The sequence below is a fragment of the Pan troglodytes genome, chromosome 4 (genome assembly GCF_028858775.2).
Source record: "Pan troglodytes isolate AG18354 chromosome 4, NHGRI_mPanTro3-v2.0_pri, whole genome shotgun sequence".
Lineage (NCBI taxonomy): Eukaryota > Metazoa > Chordata > Mammalia > Primates > Hominidae > Pan > Pan troglodytes.
Window position 1 is genome coordinate 20,454,460 of NC_072402.2, and position 17,858 is coordinate 20,472,317.

The following is a 17,858-nucleotide window of genomic DNA, read 5'->3' on the forward strand; positions in this document are numbered from 1 at the left end:
CATTTATTTATCCATTCTACTGCTGATGGACATTTGGATTATTTCATTTTGGCTACTATGAATAAGGTTGCTATAAATATTCCTGTACATATCTTTTGGTGAAACTGCTAGGCCATAAGGTATGCATGTGCTGATACCTAGTAGATATTGCCAAAGAGTTTTCTAAAATGGTTTTTTAACAATTAACACAAATCTCAGTTTTAAGTCCAAGTTGCTCCACATCATTACTGACAGTATTGTCAATCTTCTCCATTTTAGCCATTTTTGTGGGCATGTAGTATAATCACATTGTGGTTTTAATTTGCATCTCCTTGACTATTAATGAGATTGAGTACCTCTGCATATATTAGTTGGACATTTGGATATCCTCTTTGTTAATTTCTGTTAAAATCTCTTCTTGCTTTTTTACTGAGAGATGTCTTTCTTAAAACAATTATTGATTTTTACTTTAAAAAACATATTCTAGCAGCCTGTCCTTTTTTGATTATATATGGACAAATTTCTTCTCTTACTCCGTGACTTGCCTTTTCATTCTTTTAATAATGTCTTTTAAGGAAGAAATTCTTAGCCAGGCATGGTGGTGTGTGCCTATAATCCCTGCTACTCAGGAGGCTGATGGGGGAGGCTAAAGCAGGAGGATACCTTGAGACCAGGAGTTTGAGACCAGCTTGGGCAAAATAGTGAGATCCAGTCTTAAAATAAATAAAAGCATATCATAATTTTAATGTCATCCAATTTATTAATCTTTTCCTTTATGTTACGTGCTTTCTGTGTCAAAGAGAATCTTGACTTACACCTAAGGTCATGAAAATATTCTCCTGTTGTATTCTAGAAGCTTTATTAGTTTACCTTTCACGTTTAGATTTATAATCCATCTGGAACTAATATGAGGTAAGAGTCAAATTTTTCCCCATGAGTATCCAATTAATCTATTTTTTCTTTTAAAAAAAGCCCGTTTTCTATTGTCCTAGAATACTCTTTTTTGCATAAATCAAGTGTCCTTTATATGTAGGTCTGTTTATAGATTCTCTGTTCTATTCAGTTGGTCTATTTGTCTATTCTTGTACCAATTGAGCACTGTATTAATTACAGGAGCTTTATATCTTAATAACTGGGAGAATAAGTCCTCTTTCCGGTTCATGAATATATCCTTCTATTTATTTTGGTATTCTTTAATTTCTTTTAATCATTTTTATGTTTTTTTGTTAGCATTCTTACCCATTTATGTTAATATATCAAAACATACAAGAAGTCCCAATTAAGAGCCAAGCAGGTGTGTGCATGTGTGTGTGTATGTGTGTGTATGTAAGTTGACTAGATAGTTCTAAAATATATAGGGAAGTCCATAGGGTCAAGAATAGCTAAATATCCTTGAAAAAAGGTAGAACTTACTTTTAAACATATTAATTCAGTTTTTTAAAAACTAAATCTATCAACTATTTTGCCACTGTTTTAAATTTTCAAGAAGTGCTCAATATTTTAAATGTGAATCTTATACAAAATTGGCATTCAACTAAGCTAGGATGCAAATACATTGCACAAAATGAACAGGATGACATGTCTATGGGGAAATAAAAACTAGACTAACACAAAAATTAGATTTCAATTTTTCAAAGGCTGTTGAAATCATCTCACACAATTTATCACGCCATGAACTTTATAAGCAGGTAATAGAAACAAATTTTTGGTGATCTGATAATTGGTCATATATGTATCTAAGGCCTGGGAGAGGTCAGGTTACAATTTTGGTTTTGAAAGCAATATATATGTTAGATGTTAATGTCCTACGAGTGGAACCATATCAAGAGAAGAGACAGGTAAGTCAACAGAAATATGAAGAACAGCAATATTTAAGTGAGCTAAAAAAGAATCCATTTGGGAGACAAGAAGCAACAATCAAAAAGGCAGAAAGAAAATCAGGAGAAATAGTGCCAAGGAAATAGAGACTCAGGATGTTGTGAGTAGTTAAGTGTCAAATACAAGCAGAAAAAGTCAAGTAAAATGAAGATTTGAAGTGTCCATTAGATATAGTAGTAAAGATGTCAAGGTTAACCATCTCAAAAATGATTTCAGCGGCATAACTGGGTAAGGAAGACAGAAATAAGCAGGTTTCAGAGTGAACAGAAGGTAATAACGTGGAAACAGACTCTGGTTTGACGAAGAAGACAGAGTGTGTAGCAGTCAATAGAGAAGCAGATTCCCAGAGATTTTTAATTTTTAAATATTAGGATGGAAGATACTCAAGTATGTTATAGATTGCAGGGGAAGATCCAGTCAAGAGTAAAGAGGCTGAAGAGACAAGGAATAATTGATAGAGAAGATGGTAGGATGTAGGTTAAAAACAAAGATAGAAGGATACTGACCTTGATCAAGACCGTTCATTCCTGAGACTGGGAAAAAGGTGGTTAGAATGTGCAGATATAATTTTTTGTTGGTGAGGGAGGAGAGAATGTTTCAAATAGGATAGAACTTTCCAACCTTTTTCGCAACATGAATTCACAGAGAATGATCATATTTTGGATAAATGGATGAGGCTGTTTACAGCTAAAGGTCATGACTTTAAAGGTTTCTAGTGCTGGGTCTGGATACATAAAAGTGCAAGTAACAAAGGATATCTGAATGACAGTACCTTAATCGATAAAGATATTTAAATATCTTAATTAGAAGTTGGGAGTTAGGCAATTCCCAGGTTTGTACAATTAGGTCCAACATGTTATCAAAGCCCAGGTCTGAATGTCTGTGCTTCCCCCAAATTCTTATGTTAAAATCTAATCCCAAGGTGGTGGTATTAGCAAGTGGGGCCTTTGGGAAGTGATTAGGTAATGAGAGCAGAGTCCTCATGAATGGGATTAGTGCCCTTAGAAATGAAGCCTGAGACAGCTGCCTTGTTCCTTCCACCATATGAGGACATAGATAGAAGGTACCATCTATGAAACAGAAAACCAGCCCTCACCAGACACTGAATCTGCCAGTGCCTTGATCTCGGATTTCCCACTCTCCAGAACTGTGAGAAATAAATTTCTATTGTTTGTAAGCTACTCAGTTCATGGTATTTTGTTACAGCAGCCCTAAAAGCCTAAGACAACAGGGTCTTTCCCTCTTTTTCTTCTAAAAACTTTTTAGTCCTTAGGTTTGTTGCCTCATGATCAAGCATCACAATACTATCAGTGTTCAAAGAAGGAAGAGGGAGATAGGTAGAGGGAAAAGACAGTCTATATAGGAGGAAAAACTTCCAAAAATCCTTTCTGAGTTCCATCCCAGCAGACATATCATTTTATTTCACTAGTTACAGGGTAGCTAATGAACTAACTGCAGGGAAGTGAGGGAAAGTGTCTGTGTTCCTCAATTCTATAGCAAGAGGCAGGCAAGAAGGAGGAGGCAGGAGGGCAAGAGGAAGTTGAGGCTGTTCAAGCCTGAGGACCTCAATCCTTTTGCTGTTACCTCTTTGGGAAAACCTTCTAAGTGTTTATAATCCTTTATATTACCTTGAGGCATCTCTTTGGTGAAATAAACTGGTTTAAGTCTTCTCATATTTCATGAATTTTCCGTTCTCACTGCGTGCCTTGAATACTTAGCATCATCATCATCTTCATCATTAGTAAACTTACAGAGTAAGTTTAATTAATGCAGTCCTTAGTGGTTCTGAATTTCTGAAGTTATTTTTCTCTGTTTTATTTTTGACACTCCTCTCCTTAAAGTACTGAGTGACATTTTTGGAGGGGACAGTGGATCACATGTTTGCTCAGAAACCACTGATAGTAGCTTACTAAATTCTTACTGATATGTTGATGTCCTTTCATTGCACATGCAAGTATAAGCAAAGTCTAGGGGGAAGAAAATTAAAACAAAAAAACTACTTTGAGAAAAACCATGTTTGAGGACAAATTCCATCTCTCAGAAAATGTTTCATTTAATTACATCAAGAGAATAAAGATGTAAAACAGCTAATGAATTGGGGGAAAAAGATGTAAAACATATATTTATTGAAGCATACTAGGTTTTAAATTGCTCTCTAGATTGTAATGTATTATTTAGAACAATCTCCCAATGCTTATCATATTATGTACCTGAAGGTCCTGAAAAGAAGTGTTTTTTATTAGATTATGTAGATTAAATGACTTTATGTGGAACACTATATTGTATGTTTTTAATCTGTGGTTAGTAGCTTAAAAAGAAACTTTACTTTACAAACTCTTTTTATTGTATAGGCAGTCTGTGTTAATGCTGTGCTGAAGAAGGTAAAGAACATCTTCCAGGAAGAAGAATCCATCAGGCAAAACAGAGAGGAGAGTGAAAATTGTAGAAAAGCCTTTTCTGAGCCTGTGCTTTCGGAGCCTATGTTTGCTGAAGGTGAAATCAAAGCAAAACCTTATAGGTCATTGCCGGAGAAGCCAGACATTTCAGATTACCCCAAGCTTCTTGCTAATAAGCAGAGTAATAACATCCAAGTTTTACATTCTGTGTTTGACCAATCAGCTGAAATGAATGAGCAAATCTGAATACAGATATCACTGAACAGAACTTAAGAGTTATCTATTTAATGGCACATTTCATCTGACAAAACTCAGAGTCCAGTTTACATATTCTGAATTGCTCTGCTTTCTTAAAAAAAAGAGAAGGGGGCTACTATTAAAATGTCATTTTCTAGTATTTACATGATAGAGTAAATAAAATGAATATTGATGTGGAATATATGTACTGACTACATACTTTTAATGAACAAGAAAATCCATCCTCTGGTAGGTTAGACTTTACACTGTGGTTTATAATATAAGCATATTTATAATACATTGTTTTTATTAAAGACTTGTTTTGAGTGTCTAATTCTTTACTTGGGAGGAAAAAAAGCCCCATCAAGATGGTGCATATCAAAATAAAAGAATATTTATTTTTTATATGCAGACTGGAGAGTTTGAGTCCGCCTATTATTATTTTGTAAATCACTTGTAAAGTTATGAAGGATTTGCAATTCACAGATGTCATAAATTTATAAAACAAAATATTACTTACCAATGTGATGAGAAGATTTCTGTATATGAAGACAGTACATGATATGATTTTTATTTCTAGATTTAGAGATACAAATTTAGAATGAAAAATCAAGTGCACACTGCTCATTATTGGCAGTGGCTCCTATGAGAAAATATTTCTGTAATTATTCCTGCAAACCAGGGCTACAGTTTTTGCCTGAAGAAAGTACTTTGATTTCTTCTGTTCACTTTATATTCTGGACATGTGTTAAGACCTGACTGGGCATTGAAGGATTATCACATGATAGAATAGACTGGGATGTACCTTCCTGAGAGATAGTACATTTTCTGTACTTAGTAAGTAGCTGCTACCACAAACAGTATCTATAAAAAGCCCAAGTCTGGTTCGTTGGTTGTCTGAGAAATGAGGACCAAGTGCTACTCATGCTATCCAAACTCCAACAGAAAAGGAAGTGTAATAATATGTAGTAAAGGTAAGTAAGCAGAGTCTTTACTATACAGACCTTACTCATTTACTATTTTTATAATAACCAAGAGAAAGAGTCCAGGTCGGCTCCTTAGAATGTTAAGTATTAGATTTAGATTCTTAATTCTATTCCTTTAAAAATACTACTGTGCTTTGAGACTAGGTTCCAATCTTGACAGTTCTTCTCACTCTGAATTCATCATCTACTCATTTTAGCTATTTCTGGTCCCACATAGTGGTGATTTTTGCATGAGCACTGACCATGCAAAAATCACCACTATGTGCTGCTGATTTTTGCATGGTGGGTGCTTGGGGTGTTATTTTAAATACATTACAACTGGTACGGTATGAGCACCAGGCAACTGAACGGTACTGACCATAAATAACTGACATGATAAAACCAGGGTGAACCAACTGAACATCAACCTTGCCCGAGAACTCCAAGGAACACAACCCTAGATCTCCTCTCTATAATATTTATAGGAGACACTTAGTTGTGCGTACATTCACAAAGTTCTAAAACGTTTTTAAAAATCTTTATTTGAAAATTTCATATAGGCATTCAAAGAACATTGGCTCACTGAATAGGAGACTTTACATCTCTCATGGCTGGGCAGCAGCTGTGTCTGGCTTCCTTACTTCAAGATCTGCCTTGATCACAGATCACTTAACAGTGGTTAAGTTTCTTATTTTCAAGTTCAGCAGGTAAACCTATCTCATTTTTGGAGGCATTTTTTAAGTATAAAAAGTCTGTTATTTAGGAAGGTTGCACAGTTCAGATGTGAACATTTCAATGTATTTAAACTTTCCTAAAAATGTAAAAATAACAATCAAATAGGAGAGGTAGCAAATCCACAGAGGTGTAAATAAAACAAGAATGGAAGAATGCTGATAACTGTTAAAGCTGAGTGATGGAAGTTCATTATATAGTCTGTTTACTTTGTATATACTAAAACTTTTCCAGAATTAAGTCTGCTACATCAAACAGGGATTTTTTTTCCTATTTTAAAAATTAAATTTTTTAAATTAAAAAATTTTTTCTTACTAATCCTTAATTTTTACCTATTATTTGTTTACTCCAAATTTATTTTCATCCTTCTTAAACAGAACATCCCAAACCTATAACCTTCAGGTTTCTAATTAATCCAGAAGATTCGATAAAATGTATTCTATTGATCCTGATGATAATCCTTACATCATACTATGTGTGCTCTTAAACCTCTCAAATGTATATGAATTTTAAACAGTTGTGCCTATGTTGAAAAATTTCATCACCTTTAAAACTGAAGCAGAGTTATTCTAAAAATGTTTTCAAGCATACAAAATATTTTTCATTTCTATATATTTTTTATCAGGAAGAACTCTTAATTACTTTGAAGTCTCCAGTGGCATAAAAATCAGAGTCACACTTAAAAGGTTCATTAGAAAGAGTCACATAAATATTTCCGTTGTCTACTGTCACTGTGTGAATCCTTTGCTTTATTCCTTTGGAGCACCACTTGGGTTTTGCTGATGGATCTTTAGGGTTTATAGACTGGTACAGACCTTCTCCTGTTGCCAGAGTAATTTTGTATTTATGCCAGGGGCAAACTATACACGGTCGTCCATCAAAATCCTGGGGAAGAGAATAACTCATTTAATATTCTGACATGTCAAATGTTCTTGATAGACTCTGAAGAGTCTGCTGCAGAAGAACCAGGTTAAAAAACAGGTTAGCTTTTCTTTTTTCCTCCTATGTACAAATTATTCAGCATAAAGCAGATCCTAATCTGAGAAGAGTCATCAAGCTCTTTTACAGTTGATTAGAAAGCCAGTTAGAGCTCTATCAGAAGACTGACATGCTCAGGCAACTAAACCATGTGACTGCAGCTGTGCTGTTATCTATGAGATGTTAATGTCGCCTCCTTGACAGAAATGGGGCAAGGACTTCAAGTGCTTCTACAGGAATTTTCACTAGCTTCTAGAAGAACTGTAAGGTTCAGATATAAATTCAAAAGGAGTTACTAAAGGCATGAGTGCATATGATAATAGAAGAGCAATTTGTGATCCAAAGTAGTTAATTCTCAACTTTTTAACTGTCTTGGTGAAGTGCTTCTCAAACTTTAAAAAACATAGGAAGCACCTGGATCTTGTTTCAATGCATGTCTCTCTGTTTAAATGTAGTAGGTCTAAGGGGTTGGGGTGACAAGATTCTGCATGTCTAAGAAGCTCCCATGTGACACCAAAGTTGCTGGTCTATGGACAACAGTTTGAGGAGCAAGGTCTTCAAGCTCTCATTATGGACTGAAACTGGAGAAAATTCTATGGTACTATTATCAGCTCACACATGTAAGTGGGTGCTTTCATTTTCCCCTCCATATCCAAAAGTGCAGGAATACTGATTTGTACTTTCATAAAACTGTCAGCAAAGATTCACATTTTCATAATTTACATTACATAAAACTGTCAGCAAAGATTCACATATGTGGGTTTGGACAGTGGGAAAAAATAGAAAAAATAAACACACATATGTTCTTTAACATGAGGACAGGTGTGTACACTCATCAAGTGTAGAGAGAGTGGAATGCTAAGTTCAAGCTTGTACTTTGCATCGGTTAGAGAGAGAGAGACCAATTTCATGAAGAAACAAGAAATTAGGTGACTAGTTTTGGAATCCAAGGAAGCAAAGACAACTTCCCCCGTTCCTCCTCAGTTAAGACTACAGTGTGGTTTATTTCTTTAAAAATATATTTATACTGTATATTTTTGTTATATTATAAAAATAATATATACTCATTTTAAAAATTCAAATTATGCAGAGTGTATACAGAAAAAAGTGAATATTCTTTTTGATGAAAAAAGAGATCTCATAAGACTATTATCATCCTATGACGTGCTTTTTTCAGTCACAAATACATTGTTCACATCTCTCCATACCCATATGGATCTGCCTCATTAATTTAATGATTGCATGGTACAGTTATTCCACAGCATGGCTGTATCATAATTTATTTAACCAGTTTCCGATTGTTAAAACATTTAGGTTGCCTTCAATTATTCATTATAATAAATACTGCTACAATGAATCATTCCTATACAAATACTTAAACATCCGTGCAATTATGGCCATAGAATAGATATAGAGTATAATTGCTAGGTCAAAAGATATGCATATTTCTCAATTATCTTATGAATTCCCAGAATACTTGAAATTATATTCAAAGCATTAAAATATAGTTCAAACCAATTATAAATTATTTTTGAATATATTTATTTGCTGAATTTGCTGAAAATAAATTTAATTTTACATACCTCTATATCTCCCAAATGTAAAGGTCCTCCTGAGTCTGAAAAGGAATTGAATATTAGCTGCAGTCACTAAAAAACTGAAATTTTGATAGTTTCATGGTTTAAAGTTTTACAAATGAAAAATAACATCTTACGGTAACAGCGAATATCCATAGCATGATATTCTCCCTTGTGGTAGAAAATGACCACTTCTCTATCATGGACAACAGCTGTCATTCTTTCAGATTTTTTAATGTCATCTTCTCTGCCCACACACACAGAAGAATATTCCCTCTTTTCAGGATCTTGTGCAGAGCCATCAAGATTCATACTAGTTGAACATAAAGAAGGAAAGTTACAAGAAGTATTCACTAATTTGGTTCCAGCTTAATGGAGATAACCATAAGAATGAATAGTTTGGACTTTTCAAGATTAATGGAGGCACTTTCTGTAGCTATATAAAACATTTATAAATACTAGATTATTATTATTTTGAGACAGAGTCTCACTCTGTCACCCAGGCTGGAGTGCAGTAGCACGATCTCAGCTCACTGCAACCTCCGCCTCCCAGGTTCAAGGGATTCTCCTGCCTTGGCCTCCCGAGTAGCTGCGATTACAGGAGCCCACCACCACACCTGGCTAATTTTTGTATTTTTAGTAGAGACAGATTTCTCTGTGTTGGCCAGGCTGGTCTCAAACTCCTGACCTCAAGTAATCCACCCACCTCAGTCTCCCAAAGTGCTGGGATTACAGGCGTGAGCCACTGCACCCGGCCATAAATACTGGATTATATTAAGTAGGTAGTCATTACTTTGCGTTAGAGACTCTTAAAGACTGCCAAAATTAGGGAGGATTCCTCAGTCTGAGGCTAGAGTTGTATTAGATTCATTTCAAGGTCAAGAAGGAAATTTCAGAACTTGTAAAACATAGAGATTTAAGTTTCACTATCCCTTTATTTCCTATCAAATTCAACACTAAACAACATTCAGTTATCTGCATTGTTTTCAGCCTTCTGCTGAAGGCAGGATTCTTTGATTGTCTGAATAGTCTTCAGCCTCTTGGCTAAGGTGGTCCACTTGGTTTTGCCTGGAGTACACAGTTGGCTCTTACAGGCACAACCAGATAGCTATTACAGCAAGAGAAGGTGGGTATGAATGAAAACCTTTCATTTTCTTACCTCAGATAAAAACTGGTCACTGAGATGACAGCTGAGCTGAAATGCCCAAAATGCAAATGAACTAGACATGCCAACAGCTTGGGGAAGAGAATTCCATACTGAAAGAAGAGCAAATACAAAAGACTGAAGGAAAGAAAAGTCTTGGTGAATGTGTTCCAGAAGACTGGAACATAATATGCAAGATCGGTAAACAGGCAGGAGCCAGGTTGTGCAGTGCTGTGTATGGATTTTACTCTAAGAGCAAAGGAAAGCCACTAAAGAGTATAAAGCAGGAAAGTGTGAATTGATTTCTTTTTGAAAGAATGCCCCCGGCTCTGTGGAGAATGAATTATAGCAAAACAACAATGGATGCCCAGAAATCAGAAAGCTAGGGGTCCATGAAAAAGATGGTGGCTTGCCACAGGGGGTTGATGCTGTAGGGGATAAAAAGTAATAATAACAGTAGCAGCAGTAGCTACAATTATATTGTGTTAACTATGTGCCAGGCACTATTCAAAGGCTACATTTATTTATTAACTCCTTTAATCCTCCATGTTACTAAAAAGGTATTATTTTAATTTTATAGTACAGAGAAGTTGGGTTGATGAACTTGAATGAAGATGCTACAGAAAAATAAATAAAGATGACTCCCAAGTTTTAGGTTTGTGCAGCTAGGTGAACTGTAGTGCCAAAGACTGTTGAGGAGAAAGGCCAAGAAATGAATGGTATTTTTGCAGAACGGAAAATCAAGAGCTATATATATTTTACACATATTGAGTTTAAGGTATCTCAGAGACATCCACGTAGAGATGTCAAGTCAACAACCAGATATATGAGACTAAAGTCGAGAATTTCTAGAGAGAAAAACTGGGGAGTTTCCAGGTCATAGAATTCTATGGACTCACTTGGAGAGGAAGTGTAGATAAGGAAGAAAGTCTAAGACAATTCCTGAAACACTTCAACATTTAGAGGTCAGGTGGAAGAGAGGTTGTAGAGAGGCAAGATCAGTAGAGTGTCCAATCTATTGCTAATCAAATGAAATTCATTCACAGCTTTCTTCTCTGTCTTATATTCTCCTTGAATTGCAAATAGGTGGTAACCTGGAAAAAAAAAGGCAGGCAATGAGGCCAAATAAATTCCAATGCTGGTCACGTCTGTGTACTAAAAAATAAATAATACATGAAGAAAACTCGAGGTTCTTAGGAAACTGTCCTGAAACTTTGGTTGTTCTATAAAGAGTTGTGCCTACCCTGTACCCTTTTCTCTTTGTAAGTTCACTTACTCCCTATACATCCACCCTCCTAGAAATCAAATACTGATTAGTATCCAAGTAAGAGCTTATATTCAGAATATAACCATTACTACTCTCTTTTCCCTGTATTTCTAAAGTTTGTCTCCTATTCCACTCTTTAATATCCTTTTGGCCAAATATAGAAATTAAAAGGTGGGAAAAAAATCAAGACTAAGAAATATCTCAATATTATTTTTAGGAACAGGCTTAAGGATTATAGGTTTGATCCTGCCCTTGAATCAAAATAATGACTCAGGCCAGTGGCTCACACCTGTAATCCCAGCACTTTGGGAGGCCTGGGTGGGAAAATCAATTGCCAAGAATTCAAGACCAGCCTAGGCAACATACTGAGACCCAGCTCTACATAAAAATGTTTTTAAAAAATTACCCAGGTGGGTTGGTACTTGCCTGTAGGGTTGGCTGCCTGGGAGGCTGAGGGAGGAGGATCACTTGAGCCCAGGAGTTTGAGGCTTCAGTGAGCTATGATCATACCACTGTACTCCAGCCTGGGCAACAGAGTGAGACCCTGTCTCTAAAAATATTTTTTTTAAAAAAGAAGTTTGCTGTGGAATGCTCAAGATATTAAACACACACTTGTCTACAAATATTTAACAAAATTACAAATCAGTTGTCAACTTCAAATAAATATTCTAACTTTAGGAAGATATTTCATCATCCACACCTTCTTCAAATATAGTAATACTGTAGTATTTCACAGGAGTTAAGCAACACGATAATGTACCTTTCCTTGATCAAAAGGAATCTGCATTGTAATTCCACTCAAGTCTTAGGTTACCATTTTACATAAAAACACATATATCCCACTTCTTTTTTTTTTTTTTTTGAGATGGAGTCTCGCTCTGTAGCCCAGGCTGGAGTGCAGTGGCTCCATCTCGGCTCACTGCAAGCTCCACCTCCTGGGTTCATGTCATTCTCCTGCCTCAGCCTCCCAAGTAGCTGGGACTACAGGCGCCCGCCACCACACCCGGCTAATTTTTTGTATTTTTAGTAGAGATGGGGTTTCATCATGTTGGCCAGGATTGTCTCGATCTCCTGACCTCGTGATCCGCCCGCCTCGGCCTCCCAATGTGCTGGGATTACAGGCGTGAGCCACCATGCCCGGCCCTATCCAACTTCTTTAAAGAAGGCATTTGTACCTTGGTGTACCTAGCTTAGAATGGTTACACACTATGGGCCAGTCCCTTCCCAAAAAAAGGGAAATTGTTTTCATGGAAGTGCCAAGTGACTTTAGGACTTCTGCAGATAATTTTCCTGATGGCTTCTCTAAATATTTATTTAATCCCATATAACTGATTGGAAGTTTTAAAATGTTAGCAGAAAAAGAGCATGGTTCATTTAAAAAGTAAGTTTATAAAACAGAAATTATTAAGAGTAAAATCTCTGTTAGTGTGTTACGAGTGAGCTTTAGAAAAAGAGAATTTATAGGTCACTATTTTAAGATAAATAGTTCTGAGCCATGTGGAAGACAGATATCAGATATCATTGTAAGTCTGGGCTCCAAAATTGAGGTGTAGGTAGAGAGATATGTGTGTTCATGTTTGTGCATGTGTGCATGTGTGTTGATGGGGAGAGACAGGGGCTTTGAATTCAATGTATAAAAGAAGGCATTACACACATCAAACTTAGAAAATTATAGGGATGTCAAATTTGTACTCTGAAGTTTGCATTTTTAATTCTGCTCTAATTTTTTTTTAAAGAGGGGGATAGAAAAGTAATACATATGCTGTTTTTAAAAATTATTTCACAATAAAAAAGCAAAAATTTATTATTTTAAAGCAAAGGCAAAGAGGACCATGGCCATGATTTTCTGGGTTAGCTATGGCTGATAGGAGGCAAGAATACTATCTCTGAATGGTCATCTGGTTTTATTTGATTTTGGCAGGTACTCAAAGAACACAAATTGATCAGGTGGTAGTATTTGCCTTCAGAGTTGGGCATGCAGCCTTCATCACATTTTGTGACAGAACAGAGGGGTAATAAGAAAAATGGGAACAGACAAAGGAATGAACTGAAAGAAGGGGAAATAGGCTAAAGAAAAAGAAAAGAAAGAAATGTGGAATTTGCAATACATATAACTGACAAACTCTTGAGATTCAGAATATGTGAAGAACTCCTATAGGCCAGTAAAAAAAGAACAAATAATCATAGAAAAATGGGCAAGACATGAACAAACATTTCACAAATAAAGAAATCTGAATGGCCAGTATATGTAAAGACACTCAATCTCATTAGCAGGAAAACGCAAAGGAAATGCAAAGCAAGGCCATTAATGTGATACTATTTTCTATCCACCAGGCTGACAAAAAATTATACCAAGTATTAGTGAAAATATGGAACTGCTAGTGATAACATAAATTAGTGCTACCACAATTTGGCATTACCTAGTAAAGTGAAACATAATAATAGTCCCACTTTGGGTATATGCCACAGAAATGCGCACAGGTACACCAGGAAACATACACAAGAATAGTTATAACAGCAAAAAACAAAAACAACACAAAACCCATCAACAGAATGGAAAATGTGTATGTTCATTCAATGGAATGCTGTACAGCAGTGAAAAATGTATCTCTACATCAAGTTGGCTTAATTTCAAAAAACCTAATTGCAAGTGAAAAATTTAAAAAGGAATTCAGAGTATGTTTCCGTTTTTATCACAAAAGTGGCAAAACCAAACAGTATATTATTCATGGATATATGTACTATAGGGTAAATATATCAAGAAAAGCAAGGGGATAATAAACATTTCTTAAATGTCTAAAAATATTTACTTTTTTCTTATAATTAAAATTATTCTTTTCAAGATTTAAGTTGTATCCTAATGTATATTTATGTAGCAAATGACCCCAAACCCAAGAAAAACGGAACAAAATTGCCCTTTCTATCCTCAGAGAATGTGCCTGTGCATAGGTCATGAATTAACTATTTGAGAATTTTGTACAGCTAATTTCAAAACTTGGCACCAAAGGAGGAAATAAATGAATAGTTGTTTTCCTCCAGGCCAAAAAAAAAAAAAAAAAAAAAGCACTACTATCAAAAAGTAACGAAATACAAGAGATGTAGTATAATATCAAAAGTTAATTATGTTTTCCCAACTCCCAAATAAATGAGAACCAAATACAGGTCTTTCTCAAATTTGAGTCACTACAAACTTACAGTTTTTGCAAGGTTTGCCTCCAACCCGACAAACTGGTGAACTTTTACGGGACTGATAAAAAAGGAGCAGAGAAAACTGGGGCTAAATGATAAAGGTTTCAGAGCACTATGATTATGGCTGTGCATTTTGCTTAGAAAAGTATAATTTTATATGTCAAATAATAGTTTCCTCTATGTGTCTTAAATGGTACTATTTATACTATTTGATGACTTTTTACATTTAACACCCATATTATTCTTACTATTGTGAATATCATGATCCATTCACACAATAGGGAAAGCCCACGTGTTCACCTTAATTATCGTTATTTTGATGAACTATTCATAAACTCCCAATATATTTCGATTTTAAGTCTACTTTAAGATAGTAGAATCTTAACTGAATGAAACAGAAAATTAAACAACTCATACAGTTTGGGGGCTAGATGAAAACATCCCCCTGAAAAACTTAGTCGTTGTGTTTCATGTTCTCTTCGAGAAAAATTTTTGGCCTGTCCCTAAAATTGGTTTCTAAAGGTGCTAACTCCATATAAAATTACAAATTAGCTAAATGGATACTCGGTCACTATTAGATTCCTTTCCAACAAAGGAAATAAATTCAAGTGGAATTAAAAACAATATTTAGTGTAACTCAAATTTCCACAAGACACGGGAGATAAAAGAAACATGAAGTGAAACGTACTTACTTGTCACTCGTCTTGAATCATGACTAAGATGCTTTTACCAAGTGTGGAAACTTTGCCTACACATTATCAGAATGCTTATCTCAAGTATGACACCCTTGCTTTTACATGCAGGGAAGAGAAATGCCTTAGAGAGTAGTTTTTGTATCTCTCTGAATGGCAGAATAATAACACATAAAACTAGCTGTCCTTCAGTAAATGCCTACTGCTCGGACCCTTTGAATATAATAGTTCATTAGTCTTCACAAAACCGCCAACGGGTGGGCATTAGTTTTATTCAGGTAGCACCCACGTTTTTATAAAAACATGAGGCTTGCAAGTAAACTATCCTGAAGACACAGAAACCTTTTAGCAAAGCAAATATGTATATTGGTGATATATATAGTATTGATATTTATATTTGTCACCAAAGATGGTCCTGAATTAAAAAAAAAAAAAAGGAACGCTAATGTGCAACAGCTATGTTCACGAATGTTTACAATTGAACGCTTGCCCAATAATTTTATATAAAGTCACAGAGCTGCTCTGGAAATCAGCACCACCGTATGATGTTGAACTGTGATCATGAGTGAGCCAGACCTGGGTTTGCATCCCAGTTCTGCGTGATTTGGGGCAAGTTGCTTAACTTCGCTGTGCTGCAGTTTCTTTTACTTTAAGAAGGGCCCGCCACATAGGGGTGTGGGTAAAGCACATAAATGCTTTAACACATGTCAAATGTTTAGAGCAGGCCTAACCGCAGAAAACGCTCACAGCGCGTTAGCTGGCACCTCTAAGGTCCATCCAGCTCTGGCAGTTATCCTGCCTAACTTCAAGTTGTGTTTAACATTTCGGTAAAGACCGCCTGCAGTTCTGAGACTGCACGTGGCTGTCCAGGTGCTGCAAATTCTCGACACAGACTCCAGGAGGCGAGTATCTCCAGGACGGCCGGGGCTGCGGAAGCCCTGGAGCAGCTTCTATACTTTAGAGCTTTCATGGCACAAATGCCATGAAAGCTTGTTAAAAACGACCCGCGTACCCCCCTTAGGTGGCAGGTCTCAGGTGTGGCCCAAGTTTCAAGGTGAACAAGCTCGGTGGGTCTCCTGTGCCTGGGCGGAAGCCCGCCTTGGCGGGTTAACCGTTAACTAACGCTGAACCGAAACCCAAGAGGGCCTCAGGCCCCGCAGCGGCGCGGCCACAGCCGGAATGAGGAGTCCACGCCCGCAGCCCAGCCGGAAGCAGCTGGTCCCGCCAGCCCGCCCCCTGCGCGGCGAGAACAGAACTTACTGTCCCCGAGTCCTCGCTCCGCCTCCACGTGACGCTACTGCACGAGCCAGAGCTCCAGACATGCGCGGCGCCTCGACGGGGGGGCGGGGCGAGGCCGTCCACGTGACCCAAGAATGCCCGCCCCCGGGACCGCCTCTATGGCATTGCCGGCAGATGACCCTGGTTGATAGAGATCTCTGGCCAACAGCGCCGCGCCAGCACCTTCAAACTGGCAGGCATACTCGTGTGCTTGACAAATGTGGATAGCATCAGTTTACTTTTTAGTTGTTTGTTGATCTCATTACATTTATTCAAATTTTAGATGCGCCCAACGACTTCATTCAGTTATTTACCCTATAAAAATATTTGCAGAAGGTCGTCGCGATGCTGGTAACCCATGTATAAGGATGTTAAGGCCGGGCGCGGTGGTTCACGCCTGTAATCCCAGTACTTTGGGAGGCCGAGGCGGGCGAATCACCTGAGGTCGGGAGTTTGAGACCAGCCTGACCAACATGGAGAAACCCCATGTCTACTAAAAATACAAAATTAGCCGGGCGTGGTGGCCCAGGCCTGTAATCGCAGGTACTCAGGAGGCTGAGGCAGGAGAATCGCTTTGAATCCAGGAGGCAGAGGTTGCGGTGAGCCGAGATCGCGCCGTTGCACTCCAGCCTGGACAACACGAGCGAAACTCCATCTCAAAAAAAAAAAAATGTTTATTGCTGTGAAGTAGTGAAAATAGCTGAAGTGATAACACGGAGGAATGGTTCAATAAAACACAGCACAACAGTACAGACATGTGAATTACTTCGTAGCTGTGTACTGTATACTCAAAGGACAGGTCCATCATGTAATGAATATTGAAGGCAAAGCGTAGAATACTATATATGGTGTCCTCTCTTTAATGTAAACAAAAATTATTTTTTGAAATACAAACATGCAGGTATGTACATAAACTTTTTCTCGAAAAATCAAAAGAAACAATAGTGGTTGCTTTGGGAGGAGATGGAGAGTTTTCACTTTCATATTATGAACTTTGCAATTTTGCTTTTTTCTCATTGTACTTCCCTGAATTGACAATAACAACAACAAAGAAAACCACCAAAACCCTCATATTTGTGTTCCGAGCTGGGAAACTAGATGAGCCTAAGTTTTTAATTTCCTTGACTACTTTCCAATGCAGTGATTCTTAACCCTGGCTATGCCTTAGAGTCGCTTGGGAGTTTTGAAAAGTCGTAATGCCCAGTCTGTATGCCAGACCAACAAAATAAAACACAGATTATTTGGGGTGGGGAGGGAGTGGGCAGATTCAATGTATGTTTTTAACTTCCTGAGTGATTCCAGTGTGAACCCAAGGTTGAACACTACAACTTGTATTTAGTATGGTGACATAGTGATCTCAGGCTCTAGGGTGGCCGAATGAACTGGGGCAGCCGAAACCCAGGAACTTTGTCCATTTACCTCAGTGTGCTATATAAATGCCATTTTTTAAATGAGCCTCAACATGTAAGAAGTTGAATAGCTCAGAATAATTTGCTTCCAGTGCTAGTTTCTTCTGTTTTTTTTCTCTTCAGTACAGTTTTATGGT

General features: G+C 37.0%; 2 protein-coding genes across 9 annotated transcripts in view; one reads left to right on the forward strand and one right to left on the reverse strand.

The window, feature by feature from the left end:
• The window catches only part of SPATA9 (spermatogenesis associated 9), a 24,550-nt gene extending 19,856 nt beyond the window's left edge, over nt 1-4,694 (forward strand). For all 3 annotated transcript variants that reach the window (XM_009448828.5, XM_016952989.4, XM_517648.5), the window contains exon 5: nt 4,209-4,694. In XM_009448828.5, coding sequence (XP_009447103.1) covers nt 4,209-4,499 — 291 coding nt within the window. In that variant the 3' untranslated portion in view covers nt 4,500-4,694. The remainder of the gene's footprint in view (nt 1-4,208) is intronic.
• On the reverse strand, nt 4,208-16,384 carry RFESD (Rieske Fe-S domain containing). 6 transcript variants are annotated; one of them, XM_063810174.1, is made up of 6 exons: nt 16,295-16,384; nt 10,786-10,980; nt 9,902-9,999; nt 8,880-9,055; nt 8,749-8,783; nt 5,975-7,072 (listed from the first exon to the last, which is right to left on the reverse strand). In XM_063810174.1, exons 2-6 carry the CDS (start codon nt 10,843-10,845, stop codon nt 6,809-6,811), a joined length of 633 nt encoding a protein of 210 aa, XP_063666244.1. In that variant the 5' UTR covers nt 10,846-10,980; nt 16,295-16,384; the 3' UTR covers nt 5,975-6,808.
• Nucleotides 16,385-17,858: the final 1,474 nt, after the last annotated feature.